The sequence below is a fragment of the Lissotriton vulgaris genome, chromosome 6 (genome assembly GCF_964263255.1).
Source record: "Lissotriton vulgaris chromosome 6, aLisVul1.2, whole genome shotgun sequence".
NCBI lineage: Eukaryota > Metazoa > Chordata > Amphibia > Caudata > Salamandridae > Lissotriton > Lissotriton vulgaris.
This window is the reverse complement of record NC_141694.1, coordinates 1714262182-1714280536: the sequence shown is the minus strand read 5'-3', so window position 1 is coordinate 1714280536 and position 18355 is coordinate 1714262182. Positions and strand designations below refer to the sequence as shown.

Genomic DNA, 18355 nt, shown 5'->3' with positions numbered 1-18355 from the left:
GAATACTCCCTCTACACCTAACACTTCCTCCTCACCTCCTTCCCGCCTCATCACACAACTCCCCCCACACTGGACCTCTATCCCCTCTCGCAATACCACCAATCGCCCCAGACGCACTACCAATACGATCTCAGACCATGACACACTCGCCCTTCTCCACTCCTACGCCTCGGCTCCCCAAAATCGCCTAGCCACCAACCACCTGTCCATCCCAACGATTATCCCTAACCCTCTCAGGCACCAAAAGGATAACTACAGAGGCGCCGTCCCCAACAACCTCACTAATGTGCCCATCACTATAGAACCTTCCACCACCCTCTGCGCCCCTAGCCTCAAATGCATACTTCTCAATTGCAGATCGGCCCAAAGACATTCCGCGGAGGTCGCCAACCTCATCATGTCTCATAAACCGGATCTAGCCATTCTGACTGAAACATGGTTGTCTGATTCTTCTACACCTATCTTGGATATCCTAGTCCCCCCCAACTACTGTATCACTAGACTTGACAGGACCAAAAAGACAGGCGGTGGAATTGCCTGTATTTACAGAAGCAACCTCTCAGTCTCTAAAGCGCCCGCCCCTTCTCTTACTTCCTGTGAATACCTCTGCCTTGATGTCATCAGCGAAAGCAAACCGGTTTGCTCACTACACATCATATACCACCCACCTGGGGACAAGCTCTCCTTCTGCCAACAACTCATGGACACAATATCAACCAATTCAGGACGGCAAAACACCCAAATTTTCCTTGGCGACTACAATCTCCATTGGAATGACAGCAGTGACACAGTGGTAAATAGCCTCAAAAGCTTCCTCAACGCCCTTGATCTCACCCAAATATGCAATTGCCCGACCCATGAGAAAGGTTCTATTCTCGACCTTATCATCTCCAAAGAGGACGCTATTCAACTTGAGTCAATCCAACCTTGTGACTGGTCAGATCATCATATTGTCTCCTTCCTTATCAATGAAAAAATCAAATTTAACACAGTACAACTCTCTAAGCCCAAAGTCTGGAAAAGGGACATGAAGAAACTCAACCCAAACTCCTTACCGCCTAACAGCTGCAATCTCCTACTTCCCCCGTCCGGCGCTACGGACGTTCAACTCCTGACTGACCACTATCTAAATGCTATGTCCACAATAATCAATGAGGCTGCACCCATGCAACTGAAAAGAGTCTCGTCCAAGATCTCCAACCCTTGGTATGACGGGAGCCTCAATGAGGATAGACGGGCCATGCGAATGGCAGAGCGCACTTGGAGGTCAGCCCCCTCTGCACTGCACCTAAAAAACCTGAAGAAACAGAGAAACGCCTACTTCAGGAAAATAAAACGCTCAAAAAGAGATTTCTTCAGCCTCCAGCTCGCCCAAGCAAAAAACCGCCCAAGGAAATTGTTTGAGTTAATCAGAACACAATCCAAAGAACAACCCCAGACACTCAGCACCATGGGCGTTACACCTTCCTGTGAAGACTTCTCTGCTTTCTTTAACCAAAAAACCGACAACATAAGAAGCGATCTCCTCAATGACGCAATCCTTTACTCCAACCCCCAACACACAGCAGCGCCTGAACCTAAGAACAAGGCTACATGGTCATCCTTTGGCACCTACTCCGAAGAAGAAATTGGCAGATTGCTCAGCACCCTGAAACCATCCAATCACCTCACTGACCCCCTTCCTGCAAACGCTGTAAAAGGCTTTACCCCTTTGCTCCTCCCACTTTGGACTAAAATTATCACTAGCTCTCTTCAACAAGGATCCATCCCTGACGCCCTCAAAGTCGGACAAGTCACACCTCTACTAAAAAAACCAACAGCAGACCCCACTGATCTAAACAATTACCGCCCAATTACAAATATTCCCACCCTCGCTAAACTGTTGGAAAAATGCGTACAGCTACAACTGACTAAACACATAGACAAGTTTGATCTCCTCAACGCTCATCAATCAGGCTTCCGTGCAGGGCACAGTACCGAAACTGCCATGACTCACATAGTGGACGACGCCCTCCAAATTCTAGACCAAAACGATACCTGCCTCCTCATCCTTCTGGATCTCTCCTCAGCATTCGACACAGTTAAACATGAGAACTTACTCGAACTGTTAAACGCAAGAATGGGCATATCAGGGACTGTTCTCAAGTGGTTCACCTCCTTTCTACACAACCGGTCACAAAGATTCAAAAGCAACAACGCAATGTCCTCTCCGGTACCTGTATCGCTAGGCGTCCCTCAAGGATCCTCCCTCTCCCCAACACTGTTCAACCTAGTTATGGAACCTCTCACTACTTTGCTACAGACATCCAATGTTCACTTTCACATGTATGCCGACGACACCCAACTTTATCTCAAAATACAATCCCCCAAGGACATCATGGTTCTGAACACCACGATCAGAAACACCCAATCCTGGCTTGCCGAGAATCACCTCAAACTCAATGCCCTGAAAACTGAGTTCCTCCTGATCTCACCTCCCGCAAAAATCTCTACGGCTCAAACATGGCTTAAGCACTTAACGGCTCTAAATGTACAACCTACCATCGTAGACTCAGCAAAATCTTTAGGCATAACACTTGACGCCAATCTCAACATGCAGCCGCACATCAGCAAGGCAACCAAAGCAGCGAACTTTCAAATCAACACCTTGAGAAAACTTAAACCCTTCCTCCCAGCCAAAGACTTCCAAACTGCAGTACAATCTATAGTCATCCCGCACATAGAGTACGGAAGCACCGCCCTCTGCGGGCTCCCCCTAACTACAACGGCTCCCCTAAGAGCGTCCCTTAACGCTGCAGCGAGACTCATCACTGGCTCAAAAAAGCACTCGCACATTTCCCCTGACTTTAAATCACTGAACTGGCTACCTTTTGAAGCCAGAATACATCTGAAAATCGCCTGCATGACTCACAAGGCTGTACACATGAACTCACCCGCCTACCTCACTCAAAAGCTGACAATCTCGGGTGGCTCTAGAATTACTAGAAGCAAAAACAATCTTCTGCTGAAACCTCGAAGATTCCGGAAGGAAAAAACCTATAAACGCTCCTTTTCAGGAATGGCACCTAGGATCTGGAACTCACTCCCTCCTGAAACCAGGCTCATCTCCTCCAACAAACTGTTTAGGAAAGAAGTAAAAGCGATCCTCATGGCTAAATACACATGATCTATTACTCGGTATTTTCTCATGAATCCGCTCCGTAATTACCTACTTGTATTATGACTTATTTGATTGTATACGTTCCCTCATTGTATATTGTTATGTTGTTGACGCACCTGTCTGACTTTGCACACTGTACCTACACCACCTCAACTATCCCTACTTTTGTACTACTGATGCACCTGTGCGACTATACATCCTGCACTCACCTACCTCAACTATGCACACCTTTATGTTATCTCCTAAAACACGTTAAGCAGGCTTAAACGAGTATATGCTTACTTTTGTACTTTTATATTATTGGCGCAACTGTTTGACTATGCACCTTGTACAGACACTACCTCACCTGTGACCTACCTTGTTTGTTTTTTGACCTACCTATGTAACTATGCACCTTGTACCTATCTACCTCAACTATGTAACTATGCACCTGTACCTTGACTATCACCCCCGTGCCCTTGTAAAGCGCTCTGATATCTGCAAAGATCTTGTTCGCGCTATATAAAACTTTCAAAATAAATAAATAAAATAAATTACAGGCATCAAATAAGAATGGGGAACAGCTTGAGTCATTAAACATCTTGAGGGAAATGGAGCGTCGATACCTTATATGTACGAAATTATATATTGAAAGGTAGTAATGTCCACCCCAAGTTAAATCGCTCAAACCAGATTTGCTTTTTTTCCTTGCTCCAGGTCCCACTATACCTATGTATTGGGTAGCGTTATAAGAAATTGTTACTTGTTAGTTCTGCTGGGTGCTTCATTTACCGACATTTTATTTCCTTCTCACCGTTCTGGCCACTTGCAATAGTTACTTTTCAAAAAGAGGAAAAAGCACAGTTTATACATTGGGTTCTCATCACTACCATTGACATCGCCGGAGACAGTATGCTTCTAGATATTATATTCACTCAAGCTGTCACTAAGGACAAGAGACACCTGTTCTGTTTTATAAAGATAGTTCAACTCATCAGAATTTTTAATGAGTACTTCTCTATGCACATTTCTCATCTTGAAGTGTCTCAAGGCAGGAGACTGGATCTAGATTGTTTCTTGTCAATTCAGTGTTAGGTGGCATCTCTGCGGTGCCAGCTGTCGAGCTGACCATCTTCCCCCACCTCCACCCCCCCATTAAATGTTGATCTACATAGGTGCCACTTGTGAGATCAGTTTCTTTGTTCTCCACAGGCCACAAAATGTAATCTGAAGGCCGCTGCTATCGGCTCAGTATTTTAACACTCTTATTGAACAATTCAGTCACAAATCTAAATTTCTGATCCTGGCAGCTGTCGACTGGCATTTCGAGATGAGAAATCAGCAGGAAAATATCTGTCATCCATGAACAGAGTTTCTGAAACCCTATTCAAATACGATAAACTGATAATCTCTTGCTGACTTGCTTTCCAAGTCTGGAGTAAGCAGTATTGGTGGAAGAACTGTCTTAAGAATGTACATAGATACCTGTGGTGTCTGCATATTTGCTTACTTATTTTACGTTACTACTAAAATAAAACTTGAATTTAGTAACTGCTGTATTTTATAATATCGTTCTCCTGCATCTCCTCGTGTTTGGAGTAGTTTGGCCAGAGATAAATACTAGACTCTGACATCTATTAGATTAAGAATACGATTCTTGGGGTGGTTTCCCTTCCAGACTGTGCCTGTGTGTTAGTCCACCGCTCCCTTACTAGAGGTGATATCATGAACAGTTGTGCTTGCTCAGAGCAGAGCCTAGTACCTGTTTATATGTGTTAAAAGAACAGATGATAGACAGAATGCTGAACAAATTAAACATTCACCCCCAGTCACAAATCTGGGTTAAATCCTTTGTTTTTTTAGTATATGCATTACAGTTTAGACCCAGCCATATGCAAGTCAGTCTTGACCCTGCTCCCCATGGGAACAGTCCAACCTGAACTGCCAGGCCGGGTCCTCCCTGCACCAGAAGCAAGCATCCTAGGCTGATTTTGGGGTACCACCCCTCAGCAGCCAATCTGGTGGCGTAGCGAGCACGAGCCACACATCTGGGCATACCCGTCCCTCGAAGCTCGGCAACCAGGTTCGAGTCTCTGCAGGGACGCTCAACATCCTGTAGTCTGGGCAAATCACTTCATCTCCCCATGCCTGACAAAATGAATGTGTTAGTCTGTAACACAGCTGTTTCTTATATAAAGCGCTCTGATACCTTCAGGTTGAGTTTGTACTATATAAAACTCCCCCCCCCCCCCCCCCCCCCGAAAAAGCAGGAGTACATGAAATTCATGCATTAGCACAAAGAACTTCCAAGTTGAATATGGTACAAATGCCAACAATTAGGGTGCCTGCTTTGTGCTGAGCCATTGTTGCTGTTAAGTGGTGCTCTTCGGACTCATTTAAAAGCACAGGAAGTCACCACCAAGTACCTGCCAACTATGCATGGAAGTCAGCAAGATCTACAAAGCCCATATATTTCTCCTAAGTAGTGCAGGAGTTGCCCACAGCAGCACAGCAGCACAGCTTTGAAATAGAGTGACAGCACCTCTACACAATTTTCACACTGTTCTGTCTGCAGCTCAAGTGTTAACTCTGAGAAAATTCTAAATTAAATGTATATATTTCAGATGGTGCAGCTGGATAAAATAGGTACTCAGCTGTGCTTTGTACCAACACATGCATCCATATTGCGGCCCCAGGGTTATATAGTAGACTACCACTGTGCCATCCTTTAGATTCTTAAGTGGCACTGCAATTTTTCCACCTTATCTCTTTCAAAAATGATGTACTCTAGTTTTTCTGCATGGCGTCAGAATGTCCAATCACATCCTGTGCTTTAAGCTCACGAGCTTTATCAGATACCTTCAAACAGCAGAATGTGCCATTGTGTTTGTGTTTCATCTACATACAATTAGATCAGCCAGAGAAACATATTAATGTCCTCTTTATTTATTATTTTTTCTTTGTGAGGAAAATAACATTTATTGAATTGTTTCTGGTCTTTTATTAATTTAGGACTTTCCCTCATGATGTGGAATACATTCATTGTGAAAAGGTTTTCTGCTGCTGCATATCTTATGGACAAGGTAAAAACATAGCATGGCAATAGTTTTGTGTTATTGTAATAAAACAGAAAATTATGATGGCTTAGTGGAATATTTGTACTATGCATTGTTTCAATACAGTACAGGTAGCAAGGGGGTGCCAGTGATTAGCTTTTGAGGCACTCCCTCAGGGAGGGGGTGCAGGGGTTTTGTGGATGAAAGACCAAACCTCCACCTCCGACATCCCTTCTGATGTTTGATCCACAAAGGACTTTGTCGCTTGATATGTTTCTTATAAGGCTTAGCAGTGAACTGAATGCCGGCTAGGGATTCTAACAAAAATAGGTTTCAATGGAGAAGCTTGCTTCAGACAATGAAGAACAATGGGCAAGGTAATGTTTATTATGCAGAATATGAAAAAACAAGTGTTATCTCCTGTAAGAGTAACGTCTCCAATAGGCACACCTTTGATGAATTTCAATAAAGTTCACAAACTATTTCTTATTTGTCATTTCATACAGTTCTGTTTTTATTTTGTTTTCAATTCCATTCTATTTTTTCCATAGTATATAGAACTTGCAGGATTATTTGAACATTTCTGCACAATGCATTTCGGGCTTGCCCTTCATCAGGGGACTTAAATTCTGAAAGCATAAAATGAAACATTTCAATCAGTAGTACAGGATGAGCTGCTGTAAATAATCTATTCTGTTGAATTACTGACGTTTGAAATTGTTTGATGAATGGAATGAAAAAACCTGCAAACTAGAAAAAAAAGGACTTGGTGCCGTGAAACATGCAACAGTTGAAAAATGTACTGAAGTTTTAAATTGTTTGATGAATGGAATGTCCGAAAGAATTGTGAATCAACGATAACATGTGAGTACACTCATTAAGTATCACAAAGCACAAGGCATATCCCGGTGATTGAGGATGTCTCTTAAGTTTACATTATGCAAAAATAATTTACAGAAAAATGGTTCGCAATTTTAAACAAATGTTCACTTGATCTTATTCTATTGATTATTGAAGAATTAGCCAAACTTATAGAGGATCTCAACAAAGAAGCAAATCAAATGAAACAAGAACTCAGTACCACCTTGAATAAAAACGAATTGGATGAAGTATTAAGTGACATAAATCAACAACTTGAGAGTTACACAAATGAAATCAATGACCGCAAAATAAGAAAATTTAAACGTGACACAACGGATTACAAGCTTGGTGAAGTCTACAACTGGGCAGACATATACACACGCCGTCGGTAACAGCGACCAACCAGTGGCAGATCAGCTGATGACACATCATCTTCTGATGACTCTCAATACAGAAGACCGTCCCCCTTGGATACGACAAATTTGAGAACAAAAGGATCTGACCCTTCAACATCTAGTACTACAGGAGCACATGCATCCACCAGTGTTACTTTTTTAGAGAGAGGTACCGGTCAGCAAGAAGAACTCGGAGGGGCAGGACAAAGAAGAAAGTCCTTACAAGACATAGTGGCCAAAAATACGAGAAGTCAGAAACCTTAGTGATGAATATATCCAAGCAAAAGATAACTGAATTTCAAATTCAAACTTTTCCGAAAGGCACCTCATACGTTCCAACTTATCATTCCAACGCCTTAGAAACACAACTTTGCGTGTACAAATTTTTACGATCCTTACGATTACCACATTTATTTTTACAAATGTGATGGAAAAACCAGATGAACCCAAACAAGATACACTACTGGGACTGGGAAACAAAAGGAGATTCATACCTCCAGTCAGTCACAAATTGCTGGATGCATTTGAAAAAGTCGTACTAAAGGATGTGGAACAAATATTCAAACAACCAAGATCTAAAACCACCAACATTACGCAAAAAGAATGGCAGGCTTTACAACAACTGGCTACAAACAAAGAAATAACCATCCGCCAAACGGACAAGGGCGGCGCTCTGGAAATTATGGATACTGAATTTTATCTCAATAACGTTAATGAACATGTAAATTACACCGAAACATACCTACGAAATGACACGGATCCCACAAATGAATTCTTAAAGATCTTGACTGGAATCGTTGACCAAGCAATTAAGCAAGGTACAATAGGAAGCAAAGAGAAAGAATATCTCATCAAAAATCAACCCTGCTGTACCTTATATTTATATGATCCCAACGATCCATAAAAATGCAACTACACCCCCATTCCGACCAATAGTCTCCAGCATCAATTCAATGCATGAACACGTACGGAAATTCTTCGATAAACACCAACAGCCAATCGTCCAAAATGTTTCTACTTACATCAAGGATACTACTTATTTTTGTGAACATTCTGGAGGAATACAAACCACACTTCACAAAAGATATGATTTTATGCACGATCAACGTGAAGTAACTTTACACTTCCATCCCACACAATCTGGGCTTAATAGCAGTGGTATCTTTCTTAGTACAAACCAATAAAGACGAAGATCTAAAACTTTTTTAGGTCTCGCCTAGACGAAAGCAAAAGCGAAGCTTTTGCTGTCTATGCGAGACAACTTATGTTGCCACTTTTCTGGGAATATTGTGGACATCAGACTGTTACGAGCTTTTTCTGCTGTAGTCAGGCTGTCACGAGCTTCTCCTTTGGAGATTTGACCTCGTGAGCGCGCCTTGACTGCATCTAATGGGCCGTGCGCTTCCTTTAGTCAGTTTCACTTTGTTTCATTTCAAAGTGCAGGCGTCAATGTGTCTGGTAGTTGTTCATGTGGAGTGCCTTCTGAGTTCGTGAGCGCGCCTTGACTGCATCTAATGTGTGTGGCTTTTTTTTTCAACGTGGCCCGGGCGCTTGCTTCAGTCAGTTTCAATTTTAAGGTGCAGGCATCAATGGGTCTGGTACTTGTTTTATTTCCATTTAATGCTCTTTGGAACAACAATTTTATATTACTTGTGTGTATTACCACTGGCCAGAATTTCAAAGACTTATATTCACGCAGGTGAAATAATACTATTGTGATTAGGGCCGATTTTTGGAGTCTGACCGTTCAGAGTGCAGAGTGGAGCTTCAGAGTGGAGCTTCAGAGTGGAGCTTCAGAGTGGAGCTTCAGAGTGGAGCTTCAGAGTGGAGCTTCAGAGTGGAGCTTCAGAGTGGAGCTTCAGAGTGCAGAGTGGAGCTTCAGAGTGCAGAGTGGAGCTTCAGAGTGCAGAGTGGAGCTTCAGAGTGGAGCTTCAGAGTGGAGCTTCAGAGTGGAGCTTCAGAGTGGAGCTTCAGAGTGGAGCTTCAGAGTGGAGCTTCAGAGTGGAGCTTCAGAGTGGAGCTTCAGAGTGGAGCTTCAGAGTGGAGCTTCAGAGTGGAGCTTCAGAGTGCAGAGTGGAGCTTCAGAGTGGAGCTTCAGAGTGGAGCTTCAGAGTGGAGCTTCAGAGTGGAGCTTCAGAGTGGAGCTTCAGAGTGCAGCTTCAGAGTGCAGAGTGGAGCTTCAGAGTGGAGCTTCAGAGTGCAGAGTGGAGCTTCAGAGTGGAGCTTCAGAGTGCAGAGTGGAGCTTCAGAGTGGAGCTTTAGAGTGCAGAGTGGAGCTTCAGAGTGGAGCTTCAGAGTGCAGAGTGGAGCTTCAGAGTGGAGCTTCAGAGTGCAGAGTGGAGCTTCAGAGTGGAGCTTCAGAGTGCAGAGTGGAGCTTCAGAGTGGAGCTTCAGAGTGGAGCTTCAGAGTGGAGCTTCAGAGTGGAGCTTCAGAGTGGAGCTTCAGAGTGGAGCTTCAGAGTGGAGCTTCAGAGTGGAGCTTCAGAGTGGAGCTTCAGAGTGCAGAGTGGAGCTTCAGAGTGGAGCTTCAGAGTGCAGAGTGGAGCTTCAGAGTGGAGCTTCAGAGTGCAGAGTGGAGCTTCAGAGTGGAGCTTCAGAGTGCAGAGTGGAGCTTCAGAGTGGAGCTTCAGAGTGCAGAGTGGAGCTTCAGAGTGCAGAGTGGAGCTTCAGAGTGCAGAGTGGAGCTTCAGAGTGCAGAGTGGAGCTTCAGAGTGGAGCTTCAGAGTGGAGCTTCAGAGTGGAGCTTCAGAGTGGAGCTTCAGAGTGCAGAGTGGAGCTTCAGAGTGGAGCTTCAGAGTGGAGCTTCAGAGTGGAGCTTCAGAGTGCAGAGTGGAGCTTCAGAGTGGAGCTTCAGAGTGGAGCTTCAGAGTGGAGCTTCAGAGTGGAGCTTCAGAGTGGAGCTTCAGAGTGGAGCTTCAGAGTGGAGCTTCAGAGCGGAGCTTCAGAGCGGAGCTTCAGAGCGGAGCTTCAGAGCGGAGCTTCAGAGCGGAGCTTCAGAGCGGAGCTTCAGAGTGGAGCTTCAGAGTGCAGATTCAGAGTGCAGATTCAGAGTGGAGCTTCAGAGTGCAGAGTGGAGCTTCAGAGTGCAGAGTGGAGCTTCAGAGTGCAGAGTGGAGCTTCAGAGTGGAGCTTCAGAGTGCAGAGTGGAGCTTCAGAGTGGAGCTTCAGAGTGCAGAGTGGAGCTTCAGAGTGCAGAGTGGAGCTTCAGAGTGCAGAGTGGAGCTTCAGAGTGCAGAGTGGAGCTTCAGAGTGCAGAGTGGAGCTTCAGAGTGCAGAGTGGAGCTTCAGAGTGCAGAGTGGAGCTTCAGAGTGCAGAGTGGAGCTTCAGAGTGCAGAGTGGAGCTTCAGAGTGCAGAGTGGAGCTTCAGAGTGGAGCTTCAGAGTGGAGCTTCAGAGTGGAGCTTCAGAGTGGAGCTTCAGAGTGGAGCTTCAGAGTGGAGCTTCAGAGTGGAGCTTCAGAGTGGAGCTTCAGAGTGGAGCTTCAGAGTGGAGCTTCAGAGTGGAGCTTCAGAGTGCAGATTCAGAGTGCAGATTCAGAGTGGAGCTTCAGAGTGCAGAGTGGAGCTTCAGAGTGGAGCTTCAGAGTGCAGAGTGGAGCTTCAGAGTGCAGATTCAGAGTGCAGATTCAGAGTGGAGCTTCAGAGTGCAGAGTGGAGCTTCAGAGTGGAGCTTCAGAGTGCAGAGTGGAGCTTCAGAGTGGAGCTTCAGAGTGCAGAGTGGAGCTTCAGAGTGGAGCTTCAGAGTGCAGAGTGGAGCTTCAGAGTGCAGAGTGGAGCTTCAGAGTGGAGCTTCAGAGTGCAGAGCGGAGCTTCAGAGCGGAGCTTCAGAGCGGAGCTTCAGAGTGCAGAGCGGAGCTTCAGAGTGGAGCTTCAGAGTGCAGAGCGGAGCTTCAGAGTGGAGCTTCAGAGTGGAGCTTCAGAGCGGAGCTTCAGAGTGCAGAGCGGAGCTTCAGAGCGGAGCTTCAGAGTGCAGAGCGGAGCTTCAGAGCGGAGCTTCAGAGTGCAGAGTGGAGCTTCAGAGCGGAGCTTCAGAGTGCAGAGTGGAGCTTCAGAGTGCAGATTCAGAGTGCAGAGTGGAGCTTCAGAGTGCAGAGTGGAGCTTCAGAGTGGAGCTTCAGAGTGGAGCTTCAGAGTGGAGCTTCAGAGTGGAGCTTCAGAGTGGAGCTTCAGAGTGGAGCTTCAGAGTGGAGCTTCAGAGTGCAGAGTGGAGCTTCAGAGTGCAGAGTGGAGCTTCAGAGTGCAGAGTGGAGCTTCAGAGTGCAGCTTCAGAGTGCAGAGTGGAGCTTCAGAGTGGAGAGTGGAGCTTCAGAGCGGAGCTTCAGAGTGCAGATTCAGAGTGGAGCTTCAGAGTGGAGCTTCAGAGTGCAGAGTGGAGCTTCAGAGTGGATCTTCAGAGTGCAGAGTGGAGCTTCAGAGCGGAGCTTCAGAGCGGAGCTTCAGAGTGGAGCTTCAGAGTGGAGCTTCAGAGTGGAGCTTCAGAGCGGAGCTTCAGAGTGCAGAGTGGAGCTTCAGAGTGGAGCTTCAGAGTGGAGCTTCAGAGTGGAGCTTCAGAGTGGAGCTTCAGAGTGGAGCTTCAGAGTGGAGCTTCAGAGCAGAGCTTCAGAGCGGAGCTTCAGAGCGGAGCTTCAGAGCGGAGCTTCAGAGCGGAGCTTCAGAGCGGAGCTTCAGAGCGGAGCTTCAGAGCGGAGCTTCAGAGTGCAGAGTGGAGCTTCAGAGCGGAGCTTCAGAGTGGAGCTTCAGAGTGGAGCTTCAGAGTGGAGCTTCAGAGTGGAGCTTCAGAGTGGAGCTTCAGAGTGGAGCTTCAGAGTGGAGCTTCAGAGTGCAGCTTCAGAGTGCAGCTTCAGAGTGCAGCTTCAGAGTGCAGCTTCAGAGTGGAGCTTCAGAGTGCAGCTTCAGAGTGGAGCTTCAGAGTGGAGCTTCAGAGTGCAGAGTGGAGCTTCAGAGTGCAGAGTGGAGCTTCAGAGTGCAGAGTGGAGCTTCAGAATGCAGAGTGGAGCTTCAGAATGCAGAGTGGAGCTTCAGAATGCAGAGTGGAGCTTCAGAGTGTCAAGAGCAATGCCAATAGCTCTAACTTTAACAAAGGCAAAACCATTGCATTGTAAATGCTTGTTATTTTACCGAATCACATGCTCATGCTGCTGCCTGGTTTGTCTACATGCACACAGGCAGAATCACTCGGTACAAAATGGCTCCTGTTCACTCGTCAGTACGGTCTTGCGCCGCCCCACCTTCCCCCTGCCAAATACATTCATTCCAAATACTGCTTATTTTCATATCAGACTGACTTCTCACATCTGGGATAGCAGGGGCACCTTCCACAGTGATTAGTGCTTCACAAAAAATAATTCTCGGCTAGCGCTCAGAAGCCTTGAAGCTTTGATTGAATGACACTGCAGTTTGATGCCCCGCTCGTTTTTTGATGCTATGCGTTCCAGACACTGATTTTATTAAGACTCACTTGGAGCTCTAAACTGTCACTTGATCTTTCTTTGGGTCATTTCGTTTGCCCGGAAGGACTAACATATCTGTGAAACCTCTTCTTTTATAGTTTGAGCATCGTCTTCGTTTAGCAGGATAACATTATACATTTGAAAATACAAATATCCGGGAAGAGCAGAGAGCAAATCTCCGCGATGTTGGGCATTCTCCTATCATAAAGGAAGCGTGTTGGTGGGACCTGTGGCATCTAACGCATCATTTAACCCTATATGCGTGGGCACCTACCACAATAATGTATAGGATGAGTTTGTTCCGTTCCCGTTTTTAATTTGATGTAAAACTCAAATCACTGCACACTCTCTACTACACACTCTCTACTACACACTCTCTACTACAGTCACTACTCTCTACTACACACTCCCTACTACAGTCACTACTCTCTACTACACATTCTGCTACACACTCTCTACTACAGTCACTACTCTCTGCTACGCACTCTACTCTCTACTACACTCTACTACACACTCTCTACTACACACTCTGCTACACACTCTCTACTACAGTCACTACTCTCTGCTACGCACTCTACTCTCTACTACACACTCCACTACACACTCTCTACTACACACTCTCTACTACAGTCGCTACTCTCTACTACACACTGTACTACACACTCTACTACAGTCGCTACTCTCTACTACACACTACTACACACTCTCTACTACAGTCACTACTCTCTACTACACACTCACTACACACTCACTACTACAGCCACTACTCTCTTCGACACACTCTATACTAGACACTCTCTACTACACACTATCTACTACAGTCACTACTCTCTACTACACACTGTACTACACACTCTACTACAGTCACTACTCTCTACTACACACTACTACACACTCTCTACTACAGTCACTACTCTCTACTACACACTCTACTACACACTCACTACACACTCACTACTACAGCCACTACTCTCTTCGACACACTCTATACTAGACACTCTCTACTACACACTATCTACTACAGTCACTACTTACTACACTCTCTACTACACACTCTACTACACACTCTACTACACACTCCACTACACACTCTACTACACACTCTACTACACACTCTACTACACACTCTACATTACACACACTACATTACACACTCTACATTACACACTCTACATTACACACTCTCTACTACACACTCTCTACTACACACTCTCTACTACACACTCTACACTACACACTCTACACTACACACTCTACTACACTCTACTACACACTCTGCTACACACACGCTCTACTACACACTCTACTACACACCCTCTACTACTCTCTACTACTCTACTACACATTCTCTACTACTCTACTACACACTCACTACTTTCTACTACACTCTACTACAGACTCTCCACTCTCTACTCCACACTCTCTACTCCACACTCTCTACTTCAATATCTCTAATTCAATCTCTCTACCTCAATCTCTCTACCTCAATCTCTCTACCTCAATCTCTCTACTTCAATCTCTCTACTTCAATCTCTCTACTTCACATTCTGTATTACACACTCTCTACTACACACTCACTACTCTCTACTACACACTCTCTACTACACACTCTACTACACTCCCTACTACACATTCTCCTACACACTCTACTACACACTCTACTACACACTCACCACTCTACTACACACTCACCACTCTACTACACACTCACTAGTCTCTACTGCTCACTCTCTACTACACACTCTCTACTACACACTCTCTACTACACACTCTCTACTACACACTCTCTACACTACACACTCTCTACTACACACTCTCTACTACACACTCTCTACTACACACTCTCTACTACACACTCACTACTCTACTACACACTCACTACTCTCTACTACACACTCACTACTCTCTACTACACACTCTACTACTCACTTACTACTCTCTACTCACTCTCTACTACTCACTACTACTCTCTCTACTACTCACTACTACTCTCTCTACTACTCACTCTCTACTACTCACTCTCTACTACTCACTCTCTACTGCTCATGACAATGCCATTTATTTATCTGTTTCCAAAACCAACACATAAATAAAACATTTGTCATTTACAATGCCAAAAGCGCTAACTTTTGCAAAGGCGAGACCGTTGCATTGTAAATGCTTGTTTTTTGATGGCACTATTACATGTCAAGTTATTTCACAGTTATTTTAAATGGGACGAGCAATTTTTTGTCCAGTCATCTGGAACTTCAATGGGAAATTGTGCTGCACCATCCTACGCCAATATCTTCATGCACCGTTTTGAGTTGGACCACTTATTGAACCACCTGGAATGAAATCAAAACTTGATTATGTACAAAAGGTGCATTGATGAAATTTTCATTCTTTGGAAAGGTATGGAAACAACACTTACAATGGCCATTAACAAACTGAACAAAGTCAATGAAAGAATAAGTTTCACATCTACCATTCACAAGCATGAAATATCTTTTCTGGATGTTCTAGTAACGAACCATGATGGAACCATAAAAAAGCAACGACAGAAACAATCTTTTACACTACACCAGTTTTCATCAGCCTGCTTTAAAAAAACATATAACGGGGCAGTATACACAGTGCACAGTATGTACTGCCCCGTTGGTCAGTATACTTGTTTTTCTTTGATTCACACGCTTGTAGGACAGCAAGAGGCACACTGTAGCACCACTGTTGCAGTTAGCTATATTTGGGTTGATTAGTTTATTTGTTATGAAAGGTGTGCGCTTCCAACCCCATATATTTAATTAAAAAAACATCTGCCATTTTCTCAATTATTACACATTAGAAGAATCTTACAATGAACACATGAACACAACAGTGAAAAAATTTAAAGAGGATATCCTGAGAAAATCTTGAAATAAAGCAATGGAACGAGTTCAGAATTTGAAAAAAGAAGGATCTACTTACGTCCAAACAAAAAAGTGACGAACAACGACCGGTATTCCTCTCAGAATTTTCGACAAGAAGCCACAGAATCAAAAAATCCATATTGAGACACTGGTCCCTACTCTCATTAGAAGATTTTAAAGGGCTTTTTTTAAAAAAAAAACCAACCAAGATTTGCATACTCACGTACACGCAATTAGAAAGAACTGCTACAAAAGAAAGAAGAAAAAACTATAACCAGGTACCGTGGTACCCTTCCATGTCACAATTGCAGTAATTGCAACGCCATAATCAAGGGCAATGAGATTGTTCACCCAACAAAGAGAACCCCAATCAAACTAAAAGTAACTGGTACATGTGACAGCAGCAATCTTATATACATGTTGAAATGCCCCTGTGGACAAGCATATGTTGGAAAAACTCAAATAAAAATAAAAACACGAGTTATAGAACACAAAAGCAACATACGGTTAAAAAACACCAAACCCACAGTGGCAACCCATTTCAACTCCCACAACCCTGTATTCTGGAAAATGTTCTAATTCTCCCGGGAAAAGACAATCCACAACACTTACTGAGAAGACAGACATTTTGGCTAAATCATCTGAATACCTTACCCCGCAAGGGACTCAATGAATTCATGGAATTTAGTTGCTTCTTATAAATCATGATTGCATCTGCCTACACCCCATTGAGGATGAAGAGACTACCTCTTTGTACACATGGTTTTAGTGGAACGCCTGTTTGTATACTACAAGAGTTTACCTGCGTTTATATACAGGGATCAGCCCTTCAGAATACATCACCATTATTATTCTGTACATTTCACAGTCCTAATGTCAACGTTATTACCATATTTTGTAACATAAGCATTCATTATGATCGTTAATAAGTGGCACATTGGAGGAGGAGCCAAGATGGCGACTGGTGAAGACGTGTAGGCTCCCGGCTCCGGCAGCTACCTTTCCTCCGCGCCGGTATCCTGAATCCTATCCTGTTATTTTTGACGGCGGAATGCGCGCTACGTTGTGCTGACTTATTTCATCTTTCCCGGGCCTCTCAGCTCACCCGGCAGCCGGAGATAAGTGATAGATGACTTTGAGCCCTGGCCCCGGGACTACGCCATCGACCGTCCCCGAGTCTGGGAGGCTGAGGGGCGGCCGTTTTGCCCGCGATCCGCCGACACTGAGAGGGTGGCAATCTCCCCCCGAGTCGGACTCCTGGTTGTGCTGCCTGCTGTAGAACGCCGCGATCAGCGCCCTGTGGTCTATTACCCCTCGAGACGCTTCGCAAGCAACGCGTCTTTGTTTGAGGCGGGTGGCGAGAGAGAAGGAGCACACGGCCATGTTGGGAAGACGTTGGATGCCCGCTCCCATGGCCCGGTGCGACGGCTTGTAGCGCTGCAGTCCTCAGTTTCGACAGCCTGACCTTCATCGATTTCACGGGCTTGGAGCCCTGTGCTGTTGACTGATCGCGCTGCACTCGCCTTGCAGTTTGCTCTGTGTCTTGATCATCAGGATGGGGTCTACTGCCTCAGAGACTGGGGGCGAGCACCCGTCCCTGTCTGCCGGCTATGTCGCCCGACGAGCACTGGGGGCCAGTTTGCTTGTTCCTTTCCGGGAACATGAATGCGAGAGGCTCCAACCACCGCTCTCCTACGAAACTATCCTGGCCGCCCTATCTGACTTTAGAACGGAAATGTGTGCGGGTTTTCGAGCGCTGGGTGATTGCCTTGATACAATGGCGTCTGATCTACGGAGGGATCGTAATGTGGAGGGCCAGCCAAATCTGGGACTATCTTCATCTGAACCTACGGGGGACGCAGTGCCTTTCTTTCCTGGCGGTGAAGAAGTGATTTTCTCTGCCTCTACGGACGCCTGCCACCGGCCGACCAGTGTATTTGCCTGTGATACTTTGTTTCCCTTGTCTCCGGGACTTGTCACTCTGCCGCCTGCAACAGTGTTACTGCCTCATGCCCGGGACTTGCAGCAGCTGGCCCCCTTGGTGGATTTCCCATTGTTGCCTTCATTCTGCGCTCCGGAGACCCCATATTTCCCCGATGGCCCATGGAACTTAATTGTGAAGGACAAAGGATTTACTGGTGACGTTCAATGGCCCTTTTGTTTGACTGGTTTACTCTCCTTCTATATGCGGCCATGTTGGTTCTTTGTCTTGGTGGGGGCGGGCCTTCTTCTTGCGCTTTATTTTGGGGTCTGTCCGAGGTCGGGTCAGGGCTAGGTTCTTCTTATGCTGTCGGTTGTTTGGCTGGTTGGACCGGGATTGGAAGTGGTACACACTTGTTTAAGTCACACACATTATAATGTCTTTCCCTAACTGCTTTTGTATTAATATCTGATTCTCAGTAATCGCAAATTGTGTGGGATTGTGTTTCTGACTGGGGGGCCGGGAATGTTTGGATTGGCTCCTCCTCCCGCTTCACTTGTAGTCTTTGAGAGTCGCAGATTAGAATGGCCTATTCTCACTCTCTATATTTCAAAGTTATATTTTTATTATTTTCTTCTCTTTTCCT

The 18355-nt window shown here is 45.2% G+C and overlaps 1 protein-coding gene across 1 annotated transcript in view; it reads left to right on the top strand.

Moving 5' to 3' along the window:
• RAB3GAP2 (RAB3 GTPase activating non-catalytic protein subunit 2) overlaps nt 1–18355 on the top strand; it is a 684945-nt gene that overhangs the window by 470282 nt on the left and 196308 nt on the right. The window contains exon 28 of the mRNA XM_086927924.1: nt 6152–6222. Coding sequence (XP_086784050.1) covers nt 6152–6222 — 71 coding nt within the window. The remainder of the gene's footprint in view (nt 1–6151; nt 6223–18355) is intronic.